The 18,619-nt window shown below is 44.5% G+C and overlaps 1 protein-coding gene across 1 annotated transcript in view; it reads right to left on the reverse strand.

Annotated features, from left to right (window-relative positions):
* The window catches only part of fras1 (Fraser extracellular matrix complex subunit 1), a 642,015-nt gene that overhangs the window by 80,327 nt on the left and 543,069 nt on the right, over positions 1 to 18,619 (reverse strand). Inside the window, exons 48-50 of the mRNA XM_069926766.1 lie at positions 14,082 to 14,232; positions 13,447 to 13,606; positions 3,726 to 3,894 (exon numbers count right to left, since the gene is read on the reverse strand). Of these exons, the coding sequence (XP_069782867.1) occupies positions 3,726 to 3,894; positions 13,447 to 13,606; positions 14,082 to 14,232 (480 nt within the window). The remainder of the gene's footprint in view (positions 1 to 3,725; positions 3,895 to 13,446; positions 13,607 to 14,081; positions 14,233 to 18,619) is intronic.

An 18,619-nucleotide genomic window follows, 5' to 3' on the forward strand; every position in this document is an offset into this window, starting at 1 on the left:
ACATATGAAGAAAGTGTTATCTCTTAAATCCAACCAAGGGATTCAGTCCACGTGGCAAATTTACAATTTTTTCGACCAGGAACAATAACCATTGTTTTAAGAAGCTCCCTCTAACCACCTCTTTATTGTCTTTTTTTTAAAAGACTTAACTTGAATACACTGCCAAAATCTCTGTTAACATAATCTTCTTGTATCAAATATAATTTTCCCTCTGGGTGATATTGATGGGGACTTAGCCTGAGAAGATATGCTATGGAGCTGCTTATCTCTTCACCACGCGTTTACACAAAGGCTGCTCCGAGCAGGAGGCAAGAAATAAACCAATCACTGTTGGCTTTTGTCTGATATTTATTATTTATTATAATCATAACCCTCACATGATTATCACACATCGGGACACTGCTTTCTTTGTTCAGGTCAGTTGGACGCTCCATTTCGGAACTGTCACCTCAGTATGTAATGTCCCTTTTACTGGATGTTGCTCTTAACCAAAACCTCAGCCCAGCCTCTAACTGGTAAGACTGCCGCCAACCACCATGCTCACAAACCCCACTGTTAGCAGGTCAGAAAAGAATGCACAAAGGACATGCTGTTTCATGATTTGTGTTCAAGTTGGGATTGATGCACAAGCACTTTAATTGTACAATCAAAGTGCTAAATGAAACAGAAGAAGAGGCTGTTCTAGGTACCACAGTTCCCTCGGTCACATTCCACTCCCCTTGTCCCAAATCCCAATAGATTATTCACCCCTGAAAATTATTCTTCACCAATTGCTAATCCATCCCCCTTTGAAGGTGCCTATTAATTCCATTTCCCATTGGCGGTGAATTCTAGATCATAACTAAAAACACAGAAATGCAAGAAGAAGGGGGTCAGGCCCATCTTGGCTTCTTTGGACACTGTATGACCTGCTGAGAACCTCCAGCATTTCTGTGGTTTTACTACGGACTGCAGACTTTAGTGTTTCACTCCAGATCGTAACTGTTCTCTGAGTAAAAAGAATGTCCTCCCTATCCCCTTTTGAGTACAATTGAAGATCTGTTAACCCCCCTCCTCCTCATTCCCCATCCTTGAACCATGTTGTATGAAAATGCTTTTCTCCACGAACCCTCTCCAATTCAGTCACAATTATTACCTTTGCCCTATAAGGGACACTGCTTGACCTTCTGAGTTTCTCCAGCATTGTGCATTTATATGTCTGCAGATTTTCATGTTTTACCTCAGCCCAATTATGTACCTCTATCAAATCTTTCCTTTTGCTCAGATTAAGAACAACCATCCTTTTCAAATTGAATCCTTTAAATTGTCTCAAGGAATCATCACATCCTTGCTGAAATGTGGGGAAAGCACTGAGTTCAATATTGCCGTTGTGGCCTGGCTTCACTTCTTTGATGGTGACAAGGAAAGGCTCGGCCCTGAAACACCAACAATTCTTCTCCTCCCAGCGGTGCTGCTGAGTCCCTCCAGTACTCTGTGCCACTAAAGCTCAAAATTCCAAGTTCTTCATGATCTACTCCCATTAACTGACCTAATGGATGTTGGTGACCTAATAGCCAAATTGATGATAGGAAATTGGTTTATGTGAATATTCCAAAGGCATTTTGTGAATTCCACGCAAAAGCTCAAAAAAGATTAATAAATCAGTAGTGTGGTGTTGCACTCACTTTGAAACTGTGCTACCGAAATGGCGTTACTTTGATTTATTCTTTCTGTCATTTAACACTAATTAAATTAATCCCCATTCTGCCTTCTCATCTATGTCCTCTTCGCTGTTGACCAATCTCCAAGCTTTCCACCATCCATAAATTTAGGCAACTGACATCACATTTTGGTGTTCAAATCGGAATAAAACAAAGCCCTGGGTCCCACACTGATCCCCAAAATACTCAATGGTTTATCATTCTCCAGTCTGAAAAAACAACATCCTTCTGCCTTTCAGCAGATTTCTTATTCATATCACTACTGATTTATTAATCTTTTTTGAGCTTTTGTGTGGAATTCACAAAATGCCTTTGGAATATTCACATAAATCAATTTCCTGTCATCAATTTGGCTGTTAGGTCACAAACATCCATTAGGTCAGTCAAACACAAATTGCCTTCAACTGGGGCAGCTCTGTTTTTGGTGTAGAGGTTAGCGTGACGTCTTTACAGCGCCAGCAATAGGGACCTGGGTTCGAATCCCGCGCTGTCTGTAAGGAGTTTGTACATTCTCCCCGAGTCTGCATTGGGTTTCCCCAGGGGCTCTGGTTTCCTCCCACAATTCAAAACTGTACCAAGGGTTGTAAGTTAATTGGGTGTAAATTGGATGGCGCAGAGTTGTACGCCAAAATGGCCTGTTATCGTGCTATATGTCTAAATTTAAATATTTTTAAAATGTAATTATTTAAAATATAATCCATAGTAGGCAAAACACAGAATGCTGGAGGAATTCAGCAGGTCTTGCAGCTTCCATATTAGGTAAAAGTATACAACTGATGATTCGGGCCTGACCCCTTCTTCAAGAGATAGGTAAAAAGCAGGTGCAGTTACCTGAATTAAAAGGCTGTGGAGACGGAAAGAAAGGGCAGGGCGAGGAGGACGGCCCACGGACTGTTTGCGATAATCAGACATGGATAGGAAGGGGGGTGTTGGGTGTGTGTATACGCGTCTTTGTGTGTGTGTGCAAGCGTCTTTGTGTTTGTGTGTATGTCTGTGTGTGTGTGTGTGTGTGTGTGTGTGTGTGTGTGTGTGGTTTTGTGCGTGTATGTGTTTCTTTGTGTGTTTATGTCTTTGTGTGTGTGTGTCTATGTGTGTGTGTGTGTGTGTGTGTGCGCGCGCACGTGTATTTGTGTGTGTGTATGTGTGTGTCTGTGTGTGTCTTTGTGTGTGTTTCTTGGTGTGTGTGTGTATGTGTGTGTCTGTGTGTGTGTCTGGATGTGTGTGTCTGTGCATGTCTTTGTGTGTTTCTTTGTGTGTGTATGTCTTTGTGTGTGTGTGTGTGTGTGTGTGTGTGTGTGTGTGTGTGTGTGTGTGTGTGTGTGCGCGCGCGTGTCTGTGTCAGAATAATTTACTCGCTTCACTGATAAGAGACACAAGGTTACATTATGCTGTTCATCAATTTCACCGTCTACAGAATTCACGTGGTTAAAATTTTTTTAAAAAGAATGTAGACATAAAGCATGGTAACAGGCCATTTTGGCCCACAAGCCCATGACGCCCAATTTACATCTAATTAACCTACACCCCCCAGTACATTTCGAACAGTGGGAGGAAATCAGAGCCCCCAGGGAAAAACCACACAGACACGGGGAGAACATACAAACTCCATACAGATCGTACGGGATTCAAACCCCTGTCCCAATCACTGGTGCTGTAAAGGTGTTGTGCTACAGCTACGCCAACTGTGCCACCCTTGTGAGGGCAGAAATCTGTAGACCAGATATCTCCTGGCATTGCCAATGCCACCAACAGGGCAGGAAAGCATCAGAAACCCAGAATGTGCAGCTTTGAATCAGCAGTAGTTCCAGGAAAGCCTCCAGTGAACAGCCCCTCTCCTTTTGTATCCTACAAATCCTCTCTGGGTTCACCTCAGGCTCCCATCCAGCTCTGCACTGAAAAGGTGGTCTCGGGAATCAGCACAAAGTGCAAGAAATTTACAGCATCGGATTCATTTGTGTAACTGTCAGGTATCATTCAGTCCCCGACTCCTCTGACACGTGGTACGCTCTCACTCCTCCCACATACCTGACCTGCGTATTCCACGTAATCCTGCTGACCCAGCTTCGAGCCGGCGCTGGAGGTCGATGTCGCCGAGCCCTGCTCGGTCCGACACAGAACAATGGAGTACTGATTGAGGTTTCCAGTCCTCTTCACCATCACGCTCACAAAGCCTGCCTCTTCACTGACATGGTAACTGTAAACAGGAAAGGAGTGGACATCAGAGCTTGTGCAAAAAAAAGTCTCCAATCACGAGTGGTAACTCATGATGCAAGGACAGCTTCTTCCCTCTTCGATCAGATTTCTGAATGGACAATGAACCACAGGCATTGCCTCACTTTCTCTTTTTTTAACACTAACTGGAAATGTAATTTTATAGCAATATTTGTACTGTAACACTGCCGCAGAAAACAATGAATTTTGTGATGTCCTCGTGACAATGAATACTGATTCTAAAAAAATGATCAACAATATAGTACTTGGAACAGATCCCACAATGAAGAGTTCTGCAACTGAGATACTGGATGGCATTGCTGTTTTCAAATTAGCTCTTCCCCGCAAGTTCTGTCCCAGAAAGATTCCCAAGGAACATATCAACTCGCAAAGCATGAGAGAATAGAAGGGTAGAACGTAGAACACTACAGCACAGTACAAGCTCTCTGGCCTTCAATGTTGTGCCGACCCATATATTCCTTAAAAAAGAGTACTAAACCCTCCTTACCCTGTAACCCTCTATTTTCCTTCCATCCATGTGCCTGTCTAAGTGGGTCTTAAATGCCCAAATGTTTCAGCCTCCACCACCACCCCTGGCAAGGCATTCCAGGCACCCACAACTCTCTAGTAAAAATCCTACACCTGATATCTCCCCTAAACTTCCCTCCCTTCACTTTGTACACGTCCTCTGGTGTTTGCTATTCCTGCCCTAGGAAACAGGCACTGGCTGTCCACCCCATCTATGCCTCACATAATCTTGCAGACTTCTGTCAAGTCTCCTCTCATCCTTCTAAGCTCCAAAAAGAAAAGTCTCAGCTCTGCTAACCTTGCCTCATAAGACTTGTTTTCTACTCCAGGGAAAACGTGGTCAATCTCCTCTGCACCCTCTCCATAGCTTCTACATCCTTTCTATAATGAGTTGACCAGAACTGAACACAAGACTCTAAGTGTGGTCTTCCCAGAGATTTGTAGAGTTGCAACATGACCTCTCTACTCTTGATCTCAATCACCCTATTGTAGAAGCCCAGCATCCCATAGGCTTTCTTAACTATTCAATCAATCTGCACGGTGACCTTGAGGGATGTGTGGATTGGACCCCAAGGTCCCTCTGTTCATCCACACTCTTAAGTAACCGACCATTAACCCTGTACTCAGCCTTCTGGTTTGTCCTTCAAAAATGCATCACCTCACACTTATCCAGATTAAACTCGATCTGCCACTCCTCTGCCCAACTCTGCATCCTGTCTATATCCTCTTGTAACCTTCGACAACCTTCAGCTCCATCCACAACTCCTCCAACCTTTGTATCATCTGCAAATTAATGACCCATCCTTACTCTTCTTCATCCCAGGTCATATATAAAAATCACAAAGAGCAGGGGGTGCCAGAACAGATCCTTGCAGCACTCCACTGGTCACTGACCTCCAGGCAGAATATTTTCCTTCCACTAGTACTCTCTGCTTTCTACCTGCAGGCCAATCTTTTATCCACATAGCCAAGGTTCCATGGATCCCATGCCTCATGTCTTTCTGGATGAGTCTTTCATGGGGGACCTTTTCAAATGCCTTACTAAAATCCATATAGACCACATCAACTGCCCTACCCTCATCAATTACCTTTGTAACCTCCTCATAAAATTCAATTAGACGCTTGAGGCATGACCTTCCCTTCACAAAGCCAGGCTGACTACCCTTGAGTAGACGGTGCTTCTCCAAATGCTCAGAGATCCTATCCTTAAGAATCCTCTCGCACACCACTGATGTAAGACTCATCCCAGCCTATAATTCCCAGGATTTTCCCTATTACCTTTTTGAAACAAGGGATAACATTGGTCATGCTCCAATCCTCCAGTGCTGCCCCTGTGGCTAAAGAGGACTCGAAGTTCATAGCTACTCCTCCAGCTATCTCTTCCCTCACTTCCCACAGCATCCTGGGGTATATTGCATCCTGCCCCGGAGATGTTTTTAAGAAGATCCATCACTTTCCTCTTCCTTAATCTCTACATTGTCCAGCACACAGACCTGTTCATTTTCCACCTCACCCCATTCCAGGTCCTTTTCTCTTGTGAATACAGAAGCAAAGTATTCATTTAGGGTCTCCCCACCCTCCTCCACCTCCAGGCACATGTTGCATCCTTTATCCTTTAACGGCCCTACCTTCATTCTCACCATCCTCTGTTCTTCACATACGCATAGGACGCCTTGGGGGTTCTCCTTAATCCTATATGCCAAGGTCTTCTCAATCGCCCTTTGAGCTCAGCTTCTTTCTTAAGCTCCTTCCTGGCTACCATTTATTTCTCATGAGCCCTGCCTGCTTTGTGCTTCCTATATCTAGTGTCTGCTTCCTTCTTCCTCCTGTTTCGTCAGCCACGGTTCCTTTTTCCTACCATCTTTTCCCTGTGCCAGTGGGACAAACCTATTTATAACTGAGGACGAGTGGCCCCTAAACTTCCTCCACACTAGTTCTGTGTTTTCATCTTTGAACATCTGTTTCCAATTTACTCTCACTAGTTCCTGCCTCATCCCAGCATAATTAGCCCTTCCTCAATTAAACACTTTCCCATTTTGTCTGCTTTTATCTTTATCCATAGCTAGGCTAAAGCTCAGGGAGTTGTGGTCACTCTCACGAAAATGCTCCCCCACTGAGAGGTCCGTGACCTGACCAGGCTCATTACCCAGAACCACATCCAGAATGGCCTCTCCTCTTGTCGGCTGGTCCACATAATGTGTCAGGAATCTTTCTTGAAAACACCTGACAAATTCAGCTTCATCTATCCCTCTGGCAGTCAGTAGGTTCCAGAGGGAAGTTGAAGTGTCCCATAACAACAGCCCTGTATTTCCCACACCATTCCAAAGTTCTCCTGCTTACCTGCTCTGAGGACTATCTGTGGGTCGATAGACCACTCCCAGCACACAGATAGCTCCCTTCCTATTTCTGACTTCCATTCGCACCATCTCAGTGGACATTTCCTCTGCAGTGTCCTCCCTTTCTATGGCCATGATACTATCCCTGACAAGTAATGCTACTCCCCCTTCCCACCTTACCTACCATCCTATTCCTTTCAAAACACCTAAATGTCAGTACCTGGATCAGCCAATCCATCCCTTCCACCAGCTAAGTCTCTGTAATGCCCGCCACATTGTAGTTCCACGTACTGACCCAAGCTCTAAATACACCCCCTTTATTCCTAATACTCCTAGCATTGAAATAGACATATTTTAAACCCTCTAACTGGCTACCCTTATGTTTTGTCCCCTGCCTGTCCTTCCTCACCAACTCAGAGCACATAGCTTCATCCTTTTGATCCTCTGCCCTGTACTTTGCAATCACATTCCAGTTCCAAACCCCCTGCCAAACTATTTTAACCCCCCCCACCCCCCACCCCCCACCTCAGCCCCAGCTGCTGTCTCCATTAACTCTCCCTAATTTAAATACAAAAATCTTACCTGGCCTTACCATGCTGAAAAAAAGCTCGTCCTCAGCCTTTTCTCATCAAAGCCTCATGAGCCAAAACCTCTAAGCCCCACTCCTGCCCTGAGCCACTCACACACTGGCCACTCCGCTTGAGCGATCCTCTTTTTGTTTGTCACTGACCCTTATCTTTATTATTTCTCCCGCCAATCGCTGCCCTGTTTCACCCTTAACTTGCTCTCCGTTCCCTTTTTAAATATACTCACCTCCAGTTGGTTCCTGACCCTCACAGCTCACCTGTGCCCCTCACTCCTCCTCTTCCAGCAACAGCCCCGACACGACATAGCCCTGATTTGTGCCCAGGTGTTCTGAATTACCCAAGTGCACCGAATACTATTAAATGGGATCGTTCAGAAAGTGAAGGGGATGCCCTCATGTCATCCATTTAAATTAGCAGGGGATAATTATAAAATAGACGCATGTCACTCCAAGTGATTTCTCAATACTTCGATACTGCAGGGTTATGGAATTGGAGCATGTCAGTGGGATCAGGGAGATGATGATCGTTCTATGGTTCCCATGGCAAACTGGATCGCTGAACTTGAGCACACACAACAAGAAAGCTCTTTACATTCCCAAAAGAAGGTCAACAAGGGAAGAGGGTAAAAGTACAAAAAAAAGAAAACATTTTAGGCAACCTAAACTCATACCTCAGACACAATGAAAGCAAAATGGGTGTGTGTCCTGCGTGGAACCATGTGGAGCAGAAAGAAACCTTTAATCCCACTGGATGTTGTGTCTCTTTAAACATCTGCCTATTTAGTCTCGCTCCTCTGTGTTTTCTCCTCAATCTTGTAAATTTGTCCTCTAATACACATCCTTTACTGTGGAAATTAACCACACCAGGTACGAGTGGTGCTGGGCGATACTAATGGTGACTCAGAAGACATGGGAGCAAAAATAGGCTACTCAGCCCATAAAGTCTGCCCCACAATTAAATCATGAGCTGATCCATTTTCCCACTCAGCCCCACTTACCCTGGCTAATCAAGAACCTATCAATCCCTGCCTTAAATATGCCCAATGACCTGGCCTCCACAACCACCAGGGTCAACAGATTTACCACCCTCTGGCTGAAGAAATTCCAACACATTTCTGTTCCAAGCAATTTTTTTGCACAGCCCCTGCGTTCCAGGAAATTATTGCCATTTTCCCGGAACGCATGGTGTAAAAAGGACGGAACGGCAATGAGGGTACCATTCCCATTCCAATATTTCACCTCCTCGACCCCTAATAAATTTCCCGAAACACCTACAGTCTAAAGATAACTGCAGGCATTCCGTGAACAACGGGCTAATGAATAACACGTATCAATGATGTGCGTTGCAAGTCCCGCCTCTTTAATTACCACACTGCTGGTATGCTGTCTACACTTGGGTAAGGAAACGGAGATTCCCAGTTTTGGTCGTTCACGTGTGAACAACTAATGCCAAAACGTCAGACATTCTTCAGAGCAGTAAAATCACGTAAATTCTATCTAAAAAAGACATATCTGTCTGCCTTTCAAAAGTCAGAAGGCAATTTTGTATAATGTTCCACGTTCCGTACTATTACATGACAAAGGAATCTTGAATTGTGAGAATCACATTTATAGTTTTCTACTTTGCCTGCTAGTCCTTCTCTTCCTTTCGGTGGAGTAACAACTCCCTGTAAGGCATTGTCAAGAAAGCTCTCGGCCCTCTTCGTACAGCACATGGAGCCTTTGTACTTCTTACCTCTCCCAACCCCACCTCTTCCTTTGCTGGATATGAGGTTCTTGTGGAGTTGTGACTGAACTGTGGGCAGTGTCCTCCAAGACTACGCTAGCGACCTCACCACTCCTCTTTTCATCTCTGCCAGGACCATCACTGACCATCCCTTCTCCACTAGCCACACGTGGAATGCTTTGCCACAGAGGGTAGTAGGGGCAGATTCGCTGGATATGTTCAAAAGGGAGCTAGATAAGGCTCTTGTGGGCAGGGGAGTTAAGGATTACAGGGATAAGGCAGGGAATGGATACTGTCAGAGAATGATCAGCCATGATCTGAAAAATGGTGGTGCTGGCTCGACAGGCCAATTGGCCTACTCCAGTACCTATTGTCTATTGTCTATAATGTTAATCAAGAGGCAGGACTTGGATCATCATCAGAAATGTTGTTCTTGGCATGCATAAGCCCTGAGGCTGCCTGGTATTTATTTATTTTTTAATCTCTCTATTATTTATTTATTGTGATTGTTCCCTTTTATTGAAATAACGTATCTTTCTTTGGCTTGGCTTCGCGGACGAAGATTTATGGAGGGGGTAAATGTCCATGTCAGCTGCAGGCTCGTTTGTGACTGACAAGTCCGATGCGGGACAGGCAGACACAGTTGCAGCGGTTGCAGGGGAAAATTGGTTGGTTGAGGTTGGGTGTTGGGTTTTTCCTCCTTTGCCTTTTGTCAGTGAGGTGGGCTCTGCGGTCTTCTTCAAAGGAGGTTGCTGCCCGCCGAACTGTGAGGCGCCAAGATGCACGGTTTGAGGCGATATCAGCCCACTGGCGGTGGTCAATGTGACAGGCACCAAGAGATTTCTTTAGGCAGTCCTTGTACCTTTTCTTTGGTGCACCTCTGTCACGGTGGCCAGTGGAGAGCTCGCCATATAACACGATCTTGGGAAGGCGATGGTCCTCCATTCTGGAGACGTGACCCACCCAGCGCAGCTGGATCTTCAGCAGCGTGGACTCGATGCTGTCGACCTCTGCCATCTCGAGTACTTCGACGTTAGGGATGAAAGCGCTCCAATGAATGTTGAGGATGGAGCAGAGACAACGCTGGTGGAAGCATTCTAGGAGCCGTAGGTGATTCCGGTAGAGGACCCATGATTCGGAGCCGAACAGGAGTGTGGGTATGACAACGGCTCTGTATACGCTTATCTTTGTGAGGTTTTTCAGTTGGTTGTTTTTCCAGACTCTTTTGTGTAGTCTTCCAAAGGCGCTATTTGCCTTGGCGAGTCTGTTGCCCATTCAGAGCCAGCTCTTCAGCGCTTGACGTCCTGTTTTGCGGAAACTGCCAAAATGTTTGGCCTGGAAGTCAGCCTGAAGAAAACTGAGGTCCTCCATCAGCCAGCTCCCCACCATGACTACCATCCCCCCCACATCTCCATCGGGCACACAAAACTCAAAACGGTCAACCAGTTTTCCTATCTTGGCTGCACCATTTCATCAGATGCAAGGATCGACAATGAATAATGTATAAAATACAGGGAAAAACACTAAAAACTAAGGCCAACTCTAATCTAACCCCTCCTTCTAATCAAGGTTACCTTTTGAATTAATTGAAGAAAAATCAATAATACGGAACCACTGACCCCAAAGAACAGGCAATGAACCACCGGAAGATACAATAATTGTTCCAATTATCAAAAAAATTCCAAGAATGCGCTCCATAATTTCATAAATTGAAATTTTCCATCTTTAAGATTATATCTAATTTTCTCCAAACTTTAATAGGACTTTACATCATGCAACCACTGTGTATGAATAGGGGATAATTCATCTTTCCATTTCAATAAGATTGCACGTATGGCCATCAACCTGACAAAAGCTAACACTTTTTCCTGAGGTGCCAATGTAAGTTTAACTGGGTCACGAGAAAAACCAAACAGAGCAATTAACGGGCAAGGTTCCAAATTAATCTTAAGGATCAATGATGAAGTTTGGAAAATATCTTTCCAGAATCTCTCTAAATTTGGGCACTCCCAAAACATGGATTAGAGAAGCTTCAAAAATTTTACTCATCTCACATAGTGGATCAATATCGGCATAAAAACAAGATCATTTAAGTTTGGACATATGAGTTCTGTGCACCACCTTAAATTGTAAAAGTAATGCCTTGGACTAAATGAGGAATCATTAATCAAACTGTGAGTGGAGTGTTATGTTCAAATTTGTTTCACAATCGCTCTTGATCCCAGCCATGGGTACTGATTTTAAATCCAATAAATTATTATATGCATGTACATGATGCTAATCCACCATGAAAATAAATCCGTAAATTATAAAACAGATCAAGAATATTAGTATTAGAAATTTGCGGAAAATCCGAAAGCTTAGACTTTGTAATTTGTAAATATCTAAATAAGTGTCCATTGGAAGGATTAAATATAGCTGATAATTAATTGTTTGAAAGATGCAAAATTATTTTGAATAAAGAGATAATTAAAACTGGCATTTATTTCTTAGATGGCAGAGACAAGTCTGTGATGTTCAATGGAGGGACATGCTCCCTTCCTCCTACCCCCCCCCCCCCCCACCATCGATATGACTTACCGGGATCATTGTTTAAAAAAGGACTCACAAAATGAGAGAGGACCCCTATCACCCTGCATGCAGCATCTTCCAGCTACTCTCATTGGGGAAGAGATACAGAAGTATTACAGCCAGGACCATCAGGCTGAGGATCAGCTATTTCCCACTTCCCAATGAGAGTATTGAATGACAATTAAACTGCTAAAAACACTCTCCATGACTCTATTATTTATTAATAATATTTAATTTATTTTATATATATATGTCGTATGTATATGTAGCATTTAATGTAACATTATCATTACAGGCATTGTTGCTGTATGTTATGTTTGACAATTGATAATAGATGCTGGAGTAGGCCATTCAGCCCATCGAGCCAGGACTGCCATTCATTAAGATCATGGCTGATCTTCCACTTAATTCAACTGACCACAAGAACCTTATCTCACTCCCCCTTGAACTTATCCAGAGAACCGGCCTCTACCATCCTCTGCGGTAAAGCAATCCACAGACCAACAAACCTTTGGGTTAAAAAATATTTCTTATCTCTGTCCTAAAGAGCCTTCCTCGTATTCTAGTCTCCCCCAACATCGGGAACATGTAATCAGTTTATATTGTGCCCAATCCCTTAATAATTTTGTATACCTCAATCATATCTCCCCACACCCTTCTAAATTCCAACGTATACAACCCCAGTTTATCCAACCTTTCGGCATACGGCAATCCCGCCATCCCGGGAACTAACCTTGTGTATCTACACTGCACTCCCTCAACAGTGAGAATGTTCTTCCTCAAATTAGGAGACCAGAACTGGACACGATACTCCAGGTGTGGTCTGTACAACTTCAGAAGGACATCTGTACTCCTATACTCTATTTCCCTTTTTATGAAGGCCAACATACCATTTTCCTGTTTCATAGCTTGTTGAACCTGCATGCTAGCTTTTAGTGACTGATGTTCAAGAACACCTAGATCACGTTGCACTTACCCAATCCCAAACTTGACTCCATTTAAATAATAATCCGTCTTCCTGTTCCTGCCATCAAAGTAGATAGCCTCACATTTATCCACATTAAACTGCATCTTTCATGCATCCGCCCACTCACCTAACTTGTCAAAGTCCCCCTGCATCTTCCTAACATCCTCCCCAACCTTCACATTGCCACCCAGTTTCGTATCATCTGCAAATTTGCTAATGCTTTTTATAATTCCCTTATCTAAATCATTAATATATATGCTAAACAACTGAGGGCCCAGCACCGAGGCCTGTGGGACCCTACTTGTCACATCCTGCCATCCCAAAAGTGACCCGCTAACCCCAACTCTTTGTTTCCTGTCTGTCAACCAATTTTCTATCCATGTCAGCACCCTACCACCAATAGCATGCTCTCTGATTTTGCCTACTAATCTCTTACACGGGACCTTATCAAAAGACTTCTGAAAGTCCAAGTGTGTTTGGCACCATTTGTGGAAGAAAACAATTTTGTCAGTTGACTGATACAATTGGGTGACAAATTAATTTGAACTCTGTGGCCCCTTCCTCAGTGTCAGCCATAGTGACATCCTTTTGGCCCCTACATGTGCTGCAGTGGGCCACCTCATTGTCCAGCAGGACAGCAGATGGTGTCACAATGGCCGTGGCTTCTTACTTTAGGGAACAGGACCGGCTAGAAACTTGTGTAAAACCAGTTTACCTCAGCTAACAAGTGAGTTTTTACAGAGTGCCTGTCAGTCATTCCAAAGCAATTCGCCAGTCAAACAGCATTGTTGAAGTGGGGTTAGAAGACAACAGATTCCCACCTGTCGTATTCAAAGCCGATGAGAGACCACTGGATGTGAAACACGTTATCGCTGACAATGTTCGGTTTGCTATCTTTCACCAAAAACTTGAAGGTGTCCATGGTTTTTTGAATCTTGTCTTCACTTAGAACGTAGCTGATCAAACCCAAGTTAACATCCTCTGCAGGGAGACAAATGTGTATGTTATGAGTAAAATGATCAGGTCTTTTACGATCAGAAAACTAATGAAGAACATCACTGTATTTGCAGAATGATTTTTACGATGGTGACTTTTTCAAGAACTTTGAGCAGTCCTTTCCCAGTGCTCTCCTGCAGAACACCACTGATTGTACAGCAGGGCCCAGTTATTTCTGTATTAATGATTCTTCAAATAAATAAAGTTTAATAAAAAAAAAGAGAATCAGCGCTTCACTTGGAAGGGCTGTGAAACTTTCAGCAGCACTAAATCACATTGACTGAGCTGGAAGATGAGCTTGAAGTTACCTTCAATAGGCAGGAAGAAACTTCCAAATTCTCTCTCACAGTCTGTGATATGAAGACTACTCCAACATAACCCATTAACTTTGTCTGCTCCATCAGAGCATTCTGATCTTATCAGGTGTGAGCATCAGAAGAAGCCGGCATTGAGAACCTACCCTGTGTGAATGTTTTTAGAGAGGCTCCAGGTCTGAGTTTGTTCTCCAGGTGTCCGTGACTTGGTTCTGAGGTAAGCTCATAAACAAGATGCTTGTCTTCAGTGTCAGGGTCGATGGTCAACAGTTCCCTCTTAGTGATCAGGTTCATGGGCTGATTGGGGAAATACCAGTTCACAGAATTACAATTTGTTAAAGAACGTGTTATTATGAGAATCAAACAGTTATCAGTGTAAAATGGATATCAATGCTGCTACAATTAAAAATAATTTCCGTTGGAAAGAAATAAAATTGTTTCTGATGAGAGATCATTGACCTAAAACACCTTCTTCTCTCGATCTGCTGAGTAGTTTCTGCAGTTTATGTTTGTACCTCACTCTAGTTCCTCATGGGCCAGCGTGCAGGTGAGCCCACCTTCACCTTTCTCCAAGTGGAAGGGTGTTCAAGGGACAACCTTCACCGCACCTCACTCTTCCATAGATTTCCTCATCAGTGAGCGTGTTCACCTTTCTCCAAGTGGAAAGGTGTTCAGGGGACAACCTTCACTGCCCTGACGTGACGGACTCCTGTGTCTAGACTCACCTCCGAAGGCCCCCCCCCACCACCAAAAGCCTCTCCACCACCAAAAGGCTCACGTCAGGGACACCCTTCACCTACCCGGATATGTGGTTTTAACACCTTGCAAGACACAGCTACCCAATTGATAGTCACCCATCCACAGCCATTCACTCAGTCCACCACCACGCACAGTAGCTAGTTCCATCCACAGGAGACCCCGTTGGAAGAAAGGAGGAGGAGGAGCTGTGTGGGAGATTCAGAAAGGCCAGCAGTGAGGTGAGTGTGGTCTGGTGGTCTAGAGGCTGCTGGTGGTCTTGGTGTGGGCTCTGCTCAATTCCGGACTTGGGCGAGGGGAATGAGCAACAGTGAAGTAAGTTCGGTTCTTACTTTCTACCGCATCCAATGCCAGTCAAACCTCTTCCTCAAAGCTCTCAGTCATAGCAGGCGAGCGCACACCTCATCATTCTCCTGTACAATGTAGGAACTCGGGGAGGCTGCCAGCATCCCAGATGACCACGTGTGCAGTACGTGTGTCCAGCTGCAGTTCTTGAGAGTACTGGAGCTGCCTGTGGATTCACTTTGGGACATCCATCGTGCTGAGATAGATGAGAAAGTTGATCACACCGCCGTGAACGGCCCAGAGGAAAGAGGGGAAATGGGTGGCATTCAGGTAGAGCAGGGGCAGGAAGGTAATTCAGGAGGTCATCTCCTTCCAAAACTGATACATTGCTTTGGGTACGGTTGCAGGGCAATGGGCCATTGGGGGAAGGCAGCAGCTGCCAAAATCATGTCATCAGGAGTGGCTCTACTGCACAGACAGGCAGGAACAAGAGTGGCAGCGATGATGGTAGGGGGCTTCACTGTAAGGAGTTCCTGTGGTTCCTGGTTGGTGTGAACCCTCTCAGTGCAAGGGTCAGGGGTGTCTCGAAGCAGATGCAGGACATTCTAACAGTGGTCATGGTGAAAATTCAGTCGGTATCAGCAATTGAGGAAAAGAGTGGGGTGAGGTCTTACAAGTTGATAGGAGATAAATTAAAAAGCAGGACCTTAAAGTGGTCATCAATGGACTGCCATCAGTGCCACATGTTGTTGTTTGTCCTTCATAGTCCAAGATGACTATGGCTTCAAAGTCAAATTGGAGATTGGTAGCTGTGGGTCTGGAGGTGACTGGGGAGGCCAATCCAGGCCCTAAAGGCTCACCCACATATGGGACACAAGTGGGTAGGTGCTGTCATGGCAGTGGATGCTGCTCGGGCCTTGTGCACTGCACGCTTTTGTTGCGCCTGGTTTGAAGTCATGACTTGGATTAAAGTGAGAGTTGCACAGGTCATCAGCCTCACTCTCTCGCCCCAGCCTATGTGGACCCAGTGGCAAGACATAGTCGAGACAGCTGGAGTCAGGTCAGGGTGCAGTGGATGGCCAGAAGTGTTCTGTATGTGTTTCACTGTGCTCTCTTAGCACTCCATGACTCATTGCTGAGAATTGTCTTTCTGCTCGTTGAACCAGTGATGGTTTCTTCCGCACAGACCGCTGAATCCAGGCTACACATGCTAGGTAGACAGGCCCTGAGTGTTGTGGGTCTACGGCAGTTCTTGCGGCGTGCTTGCAAGCCTCCCAACCCGTTGTTGGGCATCTTCATCAGCCTTTGAAACCGTTGGGAGATGTCTCCTCTTCCGCCTGCTCCGCCGTTGGGATGATCACCTAGTGGTGTAGTAATGACACCACCCCTTCTCTTGTTTCCGCCCGCTAGCTGAAGCGGTTTCTAGGGTGTGGCACGAGAAGCCAACAAGTGAGAGATTTAGGAGATGAGTGAGGTCCAGTGATGCCTACCATCCCCACCTTAGTGAGGCACAGCTATCAGCACCAAAGGTGCTCCCTCTCCTCAGAGCTCCCTACACCCACATGTAAGAGTAGGAACAGCTGAATAGATGGGAGGAATATGTGGCTTGAGCAAGGTTGAGGAAGGAGGGTTTCAGATTCCTGGGGCATAAGAACCAGTTCTGGGGGAGGTGGAACCAGCACAAACTGGACAGTCTCCACTGGACAGGACTAGGATCAGTATCCTGGGGAATTGTTTAGCAGCATTGTAGGGGAGGGTTGAAATTGATATGGCAGCTAGACCAGTGGTTCTCAATCTTTTTCTTTCCACTCACATACCACTTTAAGTAATCCCTATGCCATCAGTGCTCTATAATTAGTAAGGGATTGATTAAGGTGGTATGGGAGTGGGAAGGGAAGGTTGAGAATCGCTGCTCCAGACCAAATTGTCACGGAAAGATTTTGCTTGAGAAAAATTGTCATTGGCGCCTTTGCTTTAGAGTTATGAACCGTGCACATAACGAGTCAATTTGGCACGATTAAAACGTAGGTTATCAACCTTCCCTTCCCACTTATATACCACCTTAAGCAATCCCTTGCTAATCACAGAGCACCAATGGCAAAGGGAATATTTAAAGTGGAATGTGAGTGAAAAGAGAAAGGTTGAGAACCACTGAGTTAGACAGAGGTTCATAATGTAGAGTCCAAAGCAAATGTTAGAAAAAAGCAAAATAAACAATGGTGACTTGTTTCTGAAAGAAGGAGTGTAAAGGGAATTTATCTGAATGGCTGCAGTATTTAAAATAAAGTCAGTGGCACAAATCAGTACCCCTTTGTATGATTTAATGGCCATCAGAGGAACGTGGCTGCAGGGAATTAAATATCTAAAGGTATAAAGGACAGCATTGAGAGACTGTGCAAGATCGATGAAGCAAAATCTTGAGACGATCTGGGTAGAGATTAGGAATATTACAAGGCAAAATATTACTGTTGGGCGTTGTCTCTCAGCGACCAAATAACAACATTATGCTGGCAATAAACCTAGAAGTATCTGCTACATGTAAAATGAAACAGCAGTTGCCATGAGGGACTTTTACTTAAACATGGATTGAGCAAATCAAGTTGTTTGAGGCAGACTTTAAGGAGGTCTTCATGGACTGTGTCCGTGATAGCTTTGTTAAACAGCATATTACAAAGGAACATGCTCCCTTATCAGGTTCTGCGCAATGAGGCAGATAAAATGAACAATCTTGTATTTAGGGATCCTCTCAGAAAGCATGACCACAGTAGGATTGAATTTGTGCAAATGAAGGATGAAAAAGCTCTATTTAAAACAGTGTATAAAGCAGACCACCACGGGACGAGGGAGGGACTGGCTCAAGTCGAGTGGCAGTGCAGACCTTACCTTTGGGCTTTCAGAGAGATTTTTTTTCACAGTGCTCAACAAAATATTCCAGTTATAGAAGTAAAGGAAATAAGGGTGGGAAGAGCTGACCCTTGGACAACAAGAGAAATAATGGAAAGTCACTAAGAGAAGGAGAAAAGGAAAACTTTAAAAAGCGACAAAGAACTACTAAGTAAGCAATAAAAAAAGGGAAGATACGGAGATTACAAATGTAAACCAGCAAAAAATAGGAAAACAAACAGTAAACAATCTTCTTTAAAATTATATATAAAGAAGATATGGAAGGAAAGGCAGGAAGGCAAAGGAGGTAGGGAAGGCCAAGGAATGAGATCAGGACAATAGTGAGAGATGACGTAAAGTCAATGGAACAGAATTCACAAGAATAATTTCTGGATTGAAAGGATAAATCCATGAGGAATCTCTGACAGCTCTTGGATAGTACTCCTTGAAGGACGGAAGAATGAGGGGTCGAACCTAATAGAAGCATTTCCAATGTTTAAAGACCTTGACGTAGTAGATATGGCAAAGTTGTTTCGCATGGTAGTGGCGACCAGCTCAAGAGGGCACAACTTCAGGACTGAAGAGCACCCATTTAAAACAGAGGTGCAGAGGAATTTCTTTAGCCAGAGAGTGGTCAACCTTGATAATTATCGGGCTAGTCGGAGAATCAATGGTTATGGGGAGAAGGCAGGGGATTGAGGCTGAGTGGGAGAATGGATCAGATCATGGTGGAGCAGACTTGATGGGCTGAATAGCCTAC

The sequence above is a fragment of the Narcine bancroftii genome, chromosome 3 (genome assembly GCF_036971445.1).
Source record: "Narcine bancroftii isolate sNarBan1 chromosome 3, sNarBan1.hap1, whole genome shotgun sequence".
NCBI lineage: Eukaryota > Metazoa > Chordata > Chondrichthyes > Torpediniformes > Narcinidae > Narcine > Narcine bancroftii.